The sequence below is a fragment of the Myotis brandtii genome, unplaced genomic scaffold (genome assembly GCF_000412655.1).
Source record: "Myotis brandtii unplaced genomic scaffold, ASM41265v1 scaffold181, whole genome shotgun sequence".
Lineage (NCBI taxonomy): Eukaryota > Metazoa > Chordata > Mammalia > Chiroptera > Vespertilionidae > Myotis > Myotis brandtii.
In genome coordinates, this window is record NW_005356712.1 from 927,778 (window position 1) to 941,012 (window position 13,235).

The following is a 13,235-nucleotide window of genomic DNA, read 5'->3' on the forward strand; positions in this document are numbered from 1 at the left end:
GGCTGGTGCTTGGGTCGCCCCCGCCCCCCACTCCCACCCCAGGTGCAGAGTGGGGGAGCTGTGTACTGTGTTTGGAGTAGAGCCAGAGATGCCCTCCCGGGTGGCAGGAAGACCATGAGCAATTGGGTTGGGGGGGGCGGGCAGGTGGAATGGAGCATACACATACTCCTTTCACTCCAACGTAATGGTCGGGGGAAGAGCTAGGCCTCTAGAGTCACACAGACCCAGGTGCAAAGCTCACATCTGCTGCTTCCTAACCATGGGCCTGGAGCAGGTCACTTCTGTGGCCTAGCCAGTCTCCGCACCTGTAAATAGGTCAGTGCCAGGCCCCCCTGCCAGGACCTCAGTGAGCATACCGTGAGACAAGACATGTAGCATTTAGCACGTGGCATTCAGGAAATGGAGCCTACAAACATTTCCACCTGTAACACCATCCTGTTCCCCCCTCCCTGTGGCTGTCCAATGCCTGCAGGAGGCTGTCCAGTAGAGTAGCCACACGTGGCTATTTAATCAGAATGGGAATGAAACAGAATTAACATCCAGTTCCTCAGCTGCACTAGTCCCATGTCCAGTGCTCCACAGCCACACGTGGCCAGTGCAGATCTCAGGAGGCTTCCATCCTGGCAGCAAGTCCTCTGGACAGTGCTGTGCGCTCAGCACTGTTGCTCCGAGCACAGGAGGCCTAGTCAGACTCCCGAGTCTGAGTCCTACCTCCATTGCCCACAAGCTGTTACCTTCAGCAGGTTACTGCTCCAACTCAGTAAAATGGGGTAATAGTACCTACCTCTTGGAGTTGCTCTGAGTCTTAAGTGAGGCAATGGGCCAAAGCTCTTAGCACAGTGCCGGGCACACAAAGTGTTCGGAAAGTCTCCCCAAACGTGCCCTGGCTGGTGTGGCTCGGTTGGTTGAGCGTATCCCATGCACCAAAAGGTCGCAGGTTCGACTCCCAGTCAGGATGTGGTGCATAGAGGAGACAGCTGACTGATGTTCCTCTCTCTCTCCCTCTGCCTTCTCTCTCTAAAATCAATAAAAACAAGTGTATTTTTTAAAATCCCCACAATGTTGGCTGCTGTCATCATTCCTTGCTGGTGGAGGTGGGTTCAGCAGTGCTCTGCAGCCATGAGCGGGAAACTTCAGGGGTCAGATTTGCAAATTGAGGGTTTGAGGTGTATCTGTGGGGGGAGGCACACTTCTGCGTACAGAGCCCCTCCTCTTCCCAGCACCTTCTCACGCCCGTGAAGCCAAGTCGAGCGCAGCTCCACTGGGTGCGCTCCACTGGGGCCAACTTACGTACAGGCTGCCTGTTCTCGGCGAAGCCCTTGCGCAGGAAGATGCAGGCAGGGCCCAGCAGGTTGTGCATGACGGCGCAGTTCTGGGCCAGCATCAGGAGCGGTCCCGGGAGCTCACCGCTGGCCGCCAGCCCCTCCTCGCTGGTCTGCACCACTCTGTAGCTGGCAGTCTCCTCCTGGCGCATCTTCAGCCAGCACCACGCAAATGCAAAAGAGAGGCAGGCATCACCTCCCTGCCCCGCCGGGCCTCCTAGAAGGGGCTCCTCAAGAGCAGACCCTGGGAGTCCAACAGCAGGTTCAGAGCCCTCAGAGGCACAGGGGCAGCATCCAATTGGTCCAACAGATGGAGTCTCCAATCCTTGACTGAAGCAGATGCTCCAGGGAGAGCTGGGTGTGGTACCCACCAGGTGGCTCATGTGCACGCGCGCACGCATACACACACACACACACACACACACGACACATACGTGTGCCTAGAATCACACTCACGTGCATGCAAAGGCTCAGAGAGAAAAGCAGGCAGCAGGAGGCTTCTGTTCCCACCAATGGGAAGTTTTCGTTAAGAGATGAATGGAATACATCCTTTTCCAACATTGCCCCAATGTCCCAGCACAAACCCTGGGGCTAAGTTCCCAAACTGACTCCTGACCCTACCCCCACTGGACCCCACTGGACCCCCACTGGACCCCACTGGACCCCACTGGAAGGCAGTGAGGACAATCAGAGCAGCAACGTGGAGAGCAGGCTGGGCTAGACTGGAGGTTGCAAACACAGGGGCCATAGCTAACAAATGAAGCGCAGGTGCAAGAGGTGGGAGACCGGGACTAAATGATGCTGGGAGTCCGTCTTAAGGAGCAGCACTACGTAACTCCAGCCCAAGTTGCCAGAGACCTTCCGGTGGGTGTGGGCGACACAAAGCACGCCTGTGGGTCGGATCCCACCATTTGCAACCTCGACACTAGACTCTCTCACCAGCAAGTCTCCCTCCCTCTCCCGCCTTCCCTGGCTCCCTGCCGGGCCCAGCCTGCCTGCGACCTCTGAGGCTGAGCAGGGGCCGCTGCTTACCGAATATAGCTGTGCCCCAGGCCTGGCCAATCCAGTCTCCTCCCTGATGGTTCCCATGCAGCTATAAAAAGTCAGCGCTGCCCACAGACTGCCCCCACCCCCACCCCCAGGGCAGCATCAGCATCAGCATCAGACACAACTTTCTATCCCACCCCGGCTCCCCAAGACGCCCAGGGCCCCACGCCCACCCTTTCATCTCGCCACACTCTTCTTCCTGCCACGTTCCTCTAGCTCAGCGGTTCTCAACCTGTGGGTCGCGACCCCTTTGGGGGTCGAACGACCCTTTCACAGGGGTCGCCTAAGACCATCGGAAAACACATATATAATTACATATTGTTTTTGTGATTAATCACTATGCTTTCATTATGTTCAATTTGTAACAATGAAATTGGGGGTCACCACAACATGAGGAACTGTATGAAAGGGTCGCGGCATTAGGAAGGTTGAGAACCACTGCTCTAGCTCCATGAAGGCCACACCCAGAGGACAATCCTAACTTCGGGGCAGCCTGTCCTCCCGGGCTGAGAAGCAGAACAACCTGCCCCGTCTCACCTTGTCCTCTCATGTGTCTTCTCCCCAACGCCCCACACTGTGGGCTACACACTAGACTCCCTTCCCCTTCCAGGCCTAGAGGGAGACAGTGTTCTGGTTCCTCGAAGGAGCCGCAGCAGCTCAGATTCGCGGTGAAGCACCTCAGCCCAAGGCCCAAGTTCAGTGAGTGCCATAGGGCCAGGCTCAGGGCGTCTCAGACGTAAGGGGTGTCAGGTGGGTCAATGGCCATTCGGATTTATGCCAAGTGAGGTCAAAGCCTCGGCCACACTCACCCAGGCCTCCGGGGCGTAGCTGGAGTGAGGGCAGAGCCAGAGGGGCCCTCCTGGCTGAGGCCGGCCCCAAGGAAGCCTGGGATTCCCGTGGCTTAGCCCCGGACGCAGTCCTGGAGGTGCCCGTGGAGAGGCAGCCTTTAGTCCTAGTGACTCGCACACACTTGGCTCAGAGTGACACAGCCCAGGAGGTGACACGGCAGCAGGCGCAGAACTGATAGGTGCTTTTGTACACTGACTTTGGCCTCCCAATTCTGGCTCTGCCACCTGCTTGCTTTGTGACCTGGGGCAGGTCACGTCACCTGTCTGTGCTCTATTTCCTTCTATACGCCATGGGCATGGGCATGGTGACTCACAGGATTCCTGTGAGAAGTCCATGAGCTATTGCATAGTGCCTAGAGCGTGATGAGACTGGGATAGATGGAGTTGCCACGGTGACGACAGGATGATGACAGTGACAGTGATGCAACTTAGAGAGATGCTGGTGCAGAAGGCATTCACTTCTGGCCTCAGAGGAAGTGGGAGAATATTTGCCAATCAGAAGTGAGAAGGATGGAGAATTTGCTCCCACAGAGAATGCGCCAGTGGTGGCCGAGGAATTTCCACCGCATCTCTTGATGGTAATCCTGCCCGGCACCACGCTGCCCCGGGAAGCTGCTGTCCTTCCCGGCCAGTGATGGCACCTGACAGCCTGGTCTGCTGCTCAGAGCCTGGAGCGGCCGCCTCTCACCGTTACCAGTTCCCCGAGTACCACTCAGGAAGCCAAGTGGGCAGCGGCCCACAGGCTGACCATGTCTCCTGGCACCGAGGGGCCGTCTCCTGAGTGTGGCCTAGCAACAGGAGGGCCCAGCGTGCCTCAGGACCTCACAGCTTTCTAACAACAGAGCTGGCCCAGAGTCTGCAGGTCAGAGCTCCACACACTGAGGGATTCAGGAGAAGCTGAGTGAGTAAGCACTTGGTGAGGTAGGAGAGGCGACTGCTGTAGCCGGTGGGAATTTGGACCAGATGACGTGTAAGGGCAGACTCAGAGGTCTAAGAATAACGTTTTGACAGCAGGAAGAAGAGAAAGGCAAAAATAAAAAATAAAAATACCAGCTCTGGATTCACACAGACCAGGGTTTAAATCCCAGCTCAGAGTCCAGTCAGCTGAGTGGCCTCAGCCAAAATAACTATTTGGTGGAAAAAAGAAAATAAGATAACAAGTTGGATACATTGTGAATATTCAGGAAAAAGCAATTATTATTTTTATAAAAAACATGACATTTCCCTGGCCGGGTAGCTCAGTTGGTTAGAGCATTGTCCCAATATGCCAAGGTTTCGAGTTTGATCCCTGGTCAGGGCACATACAAGAAGCAACCAATTAATGCATAAATAAGTGAAATAACAAATTGATGTTTCTCTCTCTCTCTAAAATGAATTTTAAAATGTTTTAAATTTAAAAACATGAAATTAAATGCAATAAGTTGCATGATCTTTAACCTTACTCCATGGACTCAAACCTCTCCTATATTCTTTTTCCTCCATCCCCCTTTTCAGAAAACCCAGAGTGGAAAAATTATGATTATAACAATGTTACTAGCTAACATTTGCTGAGTACTACATTCCAGGCAGTGAATATAGTGCACAACACTTTTAGTTCTCACAATCACCTTGCAAAGTGGGTATTAGTATTTATACTTGATGGACAAAAGAAGTCAAGTATTTATACTTGAGGCCCAGAGAAGTCAAGTAACTTGCCCAAAGTCACACAGCTGGAAAGTGGAGGCCTGAGAAGCGTGATTCTTAAGCCCTCTGCTATGTAAGGAAGATGGGTGGGGTGGAACCAAAGGCCAATTCTTATTCTTAAACTCACCTCTTCAAGCTCTGGACAGAGCCAGGGGAGGGGCTTTCACCCTGTGGTCCTTTAAACTAATTCTGATCAGTTCCTGTTCCTCTGCAACAGTGTGGAGGCCACTTCTGGTACAAAGACTCCGCTAAGAAGATAGCAGATGATGGGGGGAGGGTGCACAGAAGAAACAGTCACCCCTCAGAAGGATGTGAGGAGCAGCAAAGATGAAAAGGGATTTGATGTGAGCAGCTTAGCCACATGAGGAAGCCGATGAGCAGCAGAAAAGCCTGAGATGCCCTAAATGGAGAGGCTGTCAAACGGACGGAGGAGTGAGGATGGGCTTGGGGCAGCGGTGCCATTAGCTCACCTGAGACCTCAGGTAAGTGTCACTTAACCTCAGTGGCAATTAAGCTCCTCGTCTGGGAAATGAAAGCCCTGCAGGAAAACGTCCCTATCATGCCTCTTCCTTTAGATGCTATCGAGGAGTGTCTTACACGGCCTGACCGCAGAGGGCTAGACACACAGGCGGGGTCCACTTGAAGCAAAGCCCTATAGATGCCAGCCCAGTGCTTATTTGCTTCCCAAAAGGAATTCTTGCAAAAAGACAGCATCCTGGTGTGAGAGCAATAAATCCGCTACAGAAAGTGACACACGGACCCTTTGACTCGACATCCTCTTTCTCAATGGAGACAGTTCTGGCCCCTGAACCAGCCTGGTCCTAGTTTAGATTCTCTGACCTGGTTCCTTTCAGTGGCAACAGGATCTACTTCAAAACCCGCAGCCCTGAAGGTGTAGAGACCACCAGGGAGGGTCAGAGGCCCTCCTGCTGAGAAGGAGGCTTAGCAGCAGCAAGGTCAAAGCTCAACCCCCTTCCAGTCCTGCCAGCGCCAAGGGGTCTGTCCGCTCTGACATCCTAGGACCCACGCTTTTCACTCACATCCTAGCAGCCATGTGGCTCTTTCCTAAATCTTGTACCGATTCCCAAACACAGTCCCCCATGCAGCTCCAAGTCCCAACTTCCTGGGACATAGGAAACTGTGACAGGAGGTAATCCGGATTCAGAACAGGGCAGCAGCTCTAGGCAGAACCCACGGGAAGGTGACAAGCCTCAGATGCCCACCCCTCCATGCCCAACCCCTGGGGCCGATGGGAAGATGCCCCAACCCCCCAGCCCAGGTTTGGAAGTCCAGGAACATACCTTCCTTGAGAGATTTCTCAGTGGAGACTTGACACAGTTGCCCATCCTAAGCTGAGGCAGCGCCTCTCAGGATCCTGGGGTCCATGGAGGAGGCTCTTGGGGCTAAGAGACCTCAGTCCCGGTCACTGCCAAGCCCAGCCGCCCTCCGCCTGCGCCGCTCTTCCTCTGGACCGAGCCCTCTCTCTTGCGCACGTGCTCTCTCACTCGTCTGCCTGCTCCTGCTGATTCTTTTTTTGTGTGTGGATTGTGTGTGTGTGTGTGTGTGTTTGTGTGTGTGTGGGTTTAACTTTCTGGGCACTTTCTTAAGGAGATGAAGGCAGGAGGGGAGCGTGCAGGGCACAGAGAAAATCACCAAGAGAGCGGCTGGCAGAGGGCAGCGGAGCTGGAGAAGGCGGCCAGATCAGCTCCACCAGATTAGCGCTCAGTCCCCTTCCCGCAGCTCCTCCTCTCCCAGCTGCCAGAGCAGCGGAGAGACTGCCTTGGGGAGGGGGGCCCCCAAGGGCAGCTGCAGCTGGGAATTAGGCCAGCAGACCCAGGAGGGGAATCAGGCTAGTTTGGGTCCCCAAAGCCAGGGTGCCTCCCAGCTGTGTGCTTGCGCGCACACACACACACACACACACACACACACACACGAAAGCACACAGGGACAAACACACAGGACTGTCTCCTGACAAGTGCAGCTGGATTGAGCAGGCAGCTCCAGTTGAGGGCTTGGGGGAGTTGCGACATCTCCATCACGCTGGTTTTCCACACCTGCCTCGGCACTGGAATGGGATGAGGCTCGGGGACTGGAGGCTCAGCTGAGCCAACAGCAGTTAGCAGCGACGCCTGCTCCCGTCCCAGGGCGCGGTCTTGGAGGGCCTGAGTGAGGGCCACTGACCTCGTAATCCTCCGCCTAATCTGAGCCAGGATCTCTCACCAGCTTCCTTGGGGTGTGGAGCAGAGAGGCCGCCCTTGGCAAAGCGGCCTTCGAGGTCCCACGATGGACTTTTGAGGGGACTGGCTCTGCCTCCTCTCCAGGCTCCAGCTGTGATGTCAGTCATCTCAAGCCTCACGTCCCAGTGGAGATCTACAGCCCCAGCCAGACGACCCAAGAGAGAAGTCCCATCCCCCGCACCCAGCTTTCCCCAGCAGGGGGCGCCAGAGGCAGGTCAGCCCCAGATGGAACACCCTTACACACAGGCCTGAGCGTTCAGTACAGAGGGGCTCCTCTCCCAGGGGCTTTCTGCCCAGTTTCGAGTGGCTGGTCAGACCTCCCCTTAGGGAAGATGAGCGGGAGGCCTTGCCCAGAAGGTGCCACCGGCTTGGTCCCAGGGAGCCGGGGAAGGAGGTCTCTGGATAGCTCTTGTCCACAGAGCTGCCGCTGACGATGTCACTGACATGGGGAGGGTTTAATCAGGCTACTCAGCGGCCCGTGTTTGGGCCAAACCTCCGGAGAGGGAATGGGAGAAGGAGGGGTACCCCCTGAGGGCCGATGGAGGAGGCTGGGGAGTTGTTTTCGCCTAACGTGTAGAAAGGAGTGAAGACGCTGGGGAGTTGGAATTGAAAGAGCAAGCCGCCAATTTAAGTGCCTTCTTCAAAGCCGTGTTCCTTGGAAATAGCTTAAAGCAGCGTCTGGGGTCAGGGGTCAGGGTCATTCATGAAGAAGAGCAATGGACTAGATGAATGAGAGGATGGGCAGGCCTGGGGTTGAGTCCTGGCTCTGCTGGCTTCTGCCTTCTCACATTCCAGAGCTTCAGTGTCCGTGCCTGGAAAATGGGGTTTCCTCTCTCTTACTTAAAATGCCTGCATGGCAAAGTGCATGGCACATACGGGGACTCTATAAGTAATTATTAAAATGGAGAAAGAAGGATCATTTGTCCAGTATTTATGTGCCAGGCACTGTGCCTGGCCCTGAGAGCCTGGGGAACAAGAGAAACACAGTCCCTGCTTTCAAGGAGCTTCCATTCTAGCAGGTGGGCAAGAGCTATTACACAGCTAGGAACACACTGACTTCATTACATTTTAGTTACATGCTATGAAGGGGAAGCACAAAAACTCTAGGGATGCGCCTCAATTCAGGAAGATCAGAAAAGACATGCAGACCAAAGCCAGGAAACTGGCCATCTGCAGATTCTGTTGAAAAGCTAGGGCTCACAAGTGAGGTATTATAGAATTATAGCCCTGAGACCTATATAATTTAATTAACCGATGTCACCCCAATAAATTCAATAAAAAATTAAAATTGAACAATTTTAAGTTTTAAAAAAAGAAAAGAAAAAGAAAGAAAGAAAAGTAAAGCTAGAACTCACCAGGGACCCCACAGGGAAATGCGTTAAGCTTCACACAGGAACCCAGTTCATACGAACTACATGAGCAGATACATGAGCAGGCAGGCAGCACAGTGTGAAGCAGCTTCCCTCCCCTGGCCGCTGATGAGACTCACTGGGAGCTTCCCCGGAGATGCTGACTCATCAGGCACAGGTGGGCTCCGGACATTGCCGATGAGCGTACTCCAGGTAACTCTAACCTGCAGCCAGTGTTGAGAACTACTGACACAGCCTACTGGTAAGAGCTTGGAGTGCAGAGTCAGACTTGGGTTCAAATCTTGCCCTGCTGCCTAGCAACTACTGGCTGATCTTGAGGACAGTTAATCTTTCTGAGCCTCAGTTTCTTTATTGATCAAATGGGTACTCTAATAACCCTTCCCTCAAGGGCTCTTCCCAGGAGTTAACGAGACAATACATGCAAAGGGCTTGGCACAGTGCCACAAGCATTGGTCATATATGGCCAGGGCACCCACTCCTGTCCCCTGCAGGCCATCCCAGAGCACAGCACCCACTTGTCACCCTTGTGATGTGCCTGTCTTTGGAAACAGCACACAGGACAGCTGTCTCCTGCAGAAAAGGCACGCACTTTGCCCTGGCACACTCTTCAAAACGTTGCTCACTTTGGATGTAGATATTTGGATATGGGTCAGAGGTTTTGCTTGTAATGGATCGTGTGGACAGTTAAATAAGATAATAAATCATACCCCTCAACATGAAGCCTGGCACATAGTAGACACTCAATAAATGCTAGCATGATATTAAAGAATGTAGAATGTGGAGTCCCAACGGCTGGATTTGAGACTCAGTTTACCATTTCCTAACCACATGGCCTGTATAAATGATTCAATTTCTCTGGATCCCAGTTTCCTTAATTATAACATGGAAATAAGACCTGACCTTTCAATTTTGGAGGATTATGGTGAAGACCATGAGCTACAGATATGAAAATACTGTTAAGTACAGGCTTTGCAACGTAAGGTATTATTTCTGCCCTCCTTTGTCACCCGGGAAAAAAAAAGATTAAAATAATAAATTCCTGATCTTAACTTGTTAAATGAAAAGTCAGGTACTTTGAAGAAGCCCATCATTCTTTAGGGAAGAGGATGCAGTATTAACTTGAGTCTTCAGGGCAGGAAGGGATTCAGGGATTCAAACCTAGAGCTTGCTTAAGCTGTGTTTGGCTCTGCGGGAGGGGTGCTGATGATTGGAAGGGGTAGATGGCTTGACCTTCGGCAGAAAATTTTTTTTTAAAAATATATTTATTTATTAATTTCAGAGAGGAAGGGAGAAGTAGAGAGAGAGAGAGAAACATCAATGATAAGAGAGAATCATTGATCGGCTGCCTCCTGCAAGCCCCGTACTGGGGATCAAGCCCACAACCCAGGCATGTGCCCTTGGCTGGAATTGAACCTGGGACCCTTCAGTCTGCAGGTTGATGCTCTATCCACTGAGCCAAGCCGGGTAGGGCAGCAGAAAATTTTTAAAGGGCTGAACCGTGGGAGCTTCTAGAAGGAGCAAAGGCATCACACAGCCCCATCCCACCCCCATTCCTATTCACTGAGGCATCAGGCCCGGGGCCTCTGGAAGCCACACTGTGAGATTCCGACTCATGAATGGAATAATAGGATCAGAGGGATGAGAAGGATAAAGCCGTTGCTGATTATTCCTGATTAGGAGGGAGACTGGTCTTCAGTGGCCCTGATCAGTTCTATCGCTGCACGTGACCTTGGATGGCAGCCCAGTGCTAAGACGCTCAGGGAAAGCTGGGTCGTTACCTGAGAGGTACTTTGTGGCTGCTTCTGACAAATAGGAAACACACTTAGGTGACTTGCCACCAAACCAGCGTGGCGCGGCACAGGCAGGCTGTTCAGAGAGGCAGACCACAGCACGGTCCTGCGTGACCTTCGGACAAGCCACTTCCCCTCTGAGTCTCTCTTCTCATCTCTAAAATGGAGGAAGATAATGCTAACCTTCACAGGTTGCTGTGAAGTTAAGATAATGAGAAGATACTTTTTGTTAATTGTTTAGTGGGCTCTAGACTAAGGTCTCAAGTACCCTTGTTGCTTCCCCAGAACAGCTAGAGGCAAATGCAGACACCTGGGGGACTCTCTGATTTATGTTAATCACAACTGACCTTTTCAGGCCCCAGAGAAAAGGCCATTAGGGCTACCAGCCTTCTCCGAGAGCAGAGGGAGAAAGGTGGCCGGGCAGGAGTGAGTACTATACTCAGTCCCCATCCTAAAAACATAGGCCTAGTAGGACTAAATCTGTTAGGACCCAAGCCATCATAGCCTCTCTCCCACTATAGGAGCTAAGAACCCTCTGCAGTCCGTGGCTGGAGATATCAGCCATTCATTTGCTGATTCACTCATTAGGATACAGGATCGCAGTGATCCTATTATGTGCAAAGCAGTTTGGGATTGGAATAGCATACCCAACTCAAAAGAGGTGTCTCTACAGCTAGAAAAAGAAGGGTGGGACAAAGCTGTGGGTTTTATTTGCATTTGCTCCTCTACAAGGGGTGTTACTTCCCAAATGTAAGGTAAGGAGCAGAAAGACTGTTCCAAGACCCAGTGCCGAGCACTGCCCTGAGTCATGTCTATTCTGAGTTAATTTCTGGTACCACGTCTTCTCTCCAGGTGACATGTCCGCAGCTAGCCACTAAGAGGGTGCTAGGAAAGGTCCTTTGCCATTCAGCTCCTTCCTGTAACATCCTTCCTCCCCTGGCTCAGAGACAGCTTTTAAAGTCCAGGCCCTCATTGGGACACTTACTCTATAAATAACAACAATAACACTAATGAAGGCTGCCCTTTTCCCAGCACCCCTCTGAGCCAGGCCATTTGACGTACTGAGTCTTGTATACTTCACACAACTGTGCAAGGTAGTTTCTGTCAACCTCATTTCTGGATGAACCCAGACTGAAAGAGAAAATAAGAGGCCCAAGGCCACAGCACTAGGCAATGACGGCTCTGGGATTGGAACCTGCAGCTCTACTGTCTCCCCAGCCACCATCCCATGCTTTAGTCTCCCTGCAGGCAGTGAGGATGCCCTGTGAGGTCACTAAGAGAATCCTAATTGCTGTTCCCCCTAATTTAGGAGTCTATCTTGGTACCTTCACTTTGAACCCTTATTCTATTACAAATATAAGGAAAACGGCCTGACACAGCCCTTGGTGGTTAATCAACAGCAGCTGCAATAATAATAATAACATTGATAGAGCCTTTGGTCTGAACCACACACTGGTCCAAGCTCTGTACATATCACCTTATTTAATCTCCCCTAAACCTGGTGAGGTACTATGAATTATCCCTATTTTGCAGATAAAGAAACAGGCTTAATGAGGATGAGTCACTTAAGGTTAAGAAATATGAACTTGGGAGACATGACAAATATACTTCCCCAGGGTGATATTTTGCCTAAGCAGACCCGACCTGAAAGTGTCTGTACTCAGAAGCCCATTTACCTTCCCTTGGTCCTGACCCTGTCTCCCCGGGCAGAAATCTAAATGCAGAAAGAAGGGAGAGGACGGGCGGCAGCGGCGGCGCGGTGGCCGGTGCCGGTGCTCGGAGAAAAAAAAAAGAAGAAGGGAAAGGAAGCCTTATTCCCCCTCGCAGGAGGCTGGCACCAAGTCCCAGCCCAGGTTCTGTTGTTGTTGCTGCTGCTGTTCAGATGCCTGAGAGCTGTCAGCAGGAAGCCCAGACTGAATGTGCCCCAGCTTTAAAGAAAACGTCTGCAGCTCCAAGGGCAAGAGCTTCCAGAGGGAGTAAATATTTGATGGGCCTTCCAGCTCTTCCTGGCTCAGATGACTCTGGTGACATTTCAGAACATGGGGCTGGAGAATATTCTCCGTTTAATGATTGAGACAGTAGAAGTGGGAAGAAAAGCAGGCAGCTGAGAATGAAGAATGAAGCCAGATCGCCAGCAAACTAACCAGAAAATGAGCGATTCTGAGCCAATAACCTACCCTTCCAAACTGCTAAACTGTAAGCTTCAAGGGCATCAGCTAGCAGACTGAAGGGTCCCAGGTTGGATTCCAGTTAAGGGCACATACCTTGAGGCTCAATCCCTGGTCCTGGTCTGGGCGAGTGTGGGAGGCAACCAATCATTATGTCTCTCTCACATCAATGTTTCTCTCTGTGTGTCTCTCCCCCTCCCTTCCACTCTCTAAAAATCAATGGGGGACAATATCCTCGGGTGAGGATGAATAACAACAACAACACACATAAAATACCCAGAACTCCAGCTACCTTGTTCACTGTTGTCTCCCTGAAGCCAGGCCAACGCCGGAGCAATGCCCTAACGCCCTACACCTGCTCACTAATACATAAGCCACTGCAGCGAACTTCTCCCTCAACACGTTGGCACACTAACTCTCCCAGCTCTGCATCCACATCTCCACGATGGAGAACTGTTTCCAGCGAACTCGGAGGACTCCCCGCAGGAACAAAGTCACACACCGGAGCCCTGTCACCCCACCACAGCAGCCCCGTGCAACCCAAATCCATGCGCAGCTGCCTTCATGTCAGACCTCCTCCGGCATCAGCCGCTGCGCAGTAGTACTTTGAAAAGGAATGTGCGGATCTGAAGCCACACACACACGGCCTCCTTGGAATTCTGATCCAGCATGGCAAGCCGGGAGCTTCAAACGGCTGCTTTACGCTACTTCCTAGCACAGACAGGCTCAGCCGCCTTCCCCCACACACCATGCAAACAGCCTGGTCAGAC

At 52.2% G+C, this 13,235-nt stretch overlaps 1 protein-coding gene across 5 annotated transcripts in view; it reads right to left on the reverse strand.

Annotated features, from left to right (window-relative positions):
- CABP1 (calcium binding protein 1) overlaps positions 1-13,235 on the reverse strand; it is a 32,732-nt gene that overhangs the window by 6,806 nt on the left and 12,691 nt on the right. Inside the window, exons 1-2 of one of the 5 annotated variants that reach the window (XM_005863756.2) lie at positions 8,493-8,501; positions 1,295-1,474 (exon numbers count right to left, since the gene is read on the reverse strand). In XM_005863756.2, coding sequence (XP_005863818.1) covers positions 1,295-1,474 — 180 coding nt within the window. In that variant the 5' untranslated portion in view covers positions 8,493-8,501. Of the gene's footprint in view, positions 1-1,294; positions 1,927-6,201; positions 7,017-8,492; positions 8,502-13,235 lie in introns of those variants that run through there. The other 4 variants (XM_005863759.2, XM_005863755.2, XM_005863757.2 and 1 more) reach the window with 4 other exon arrangements.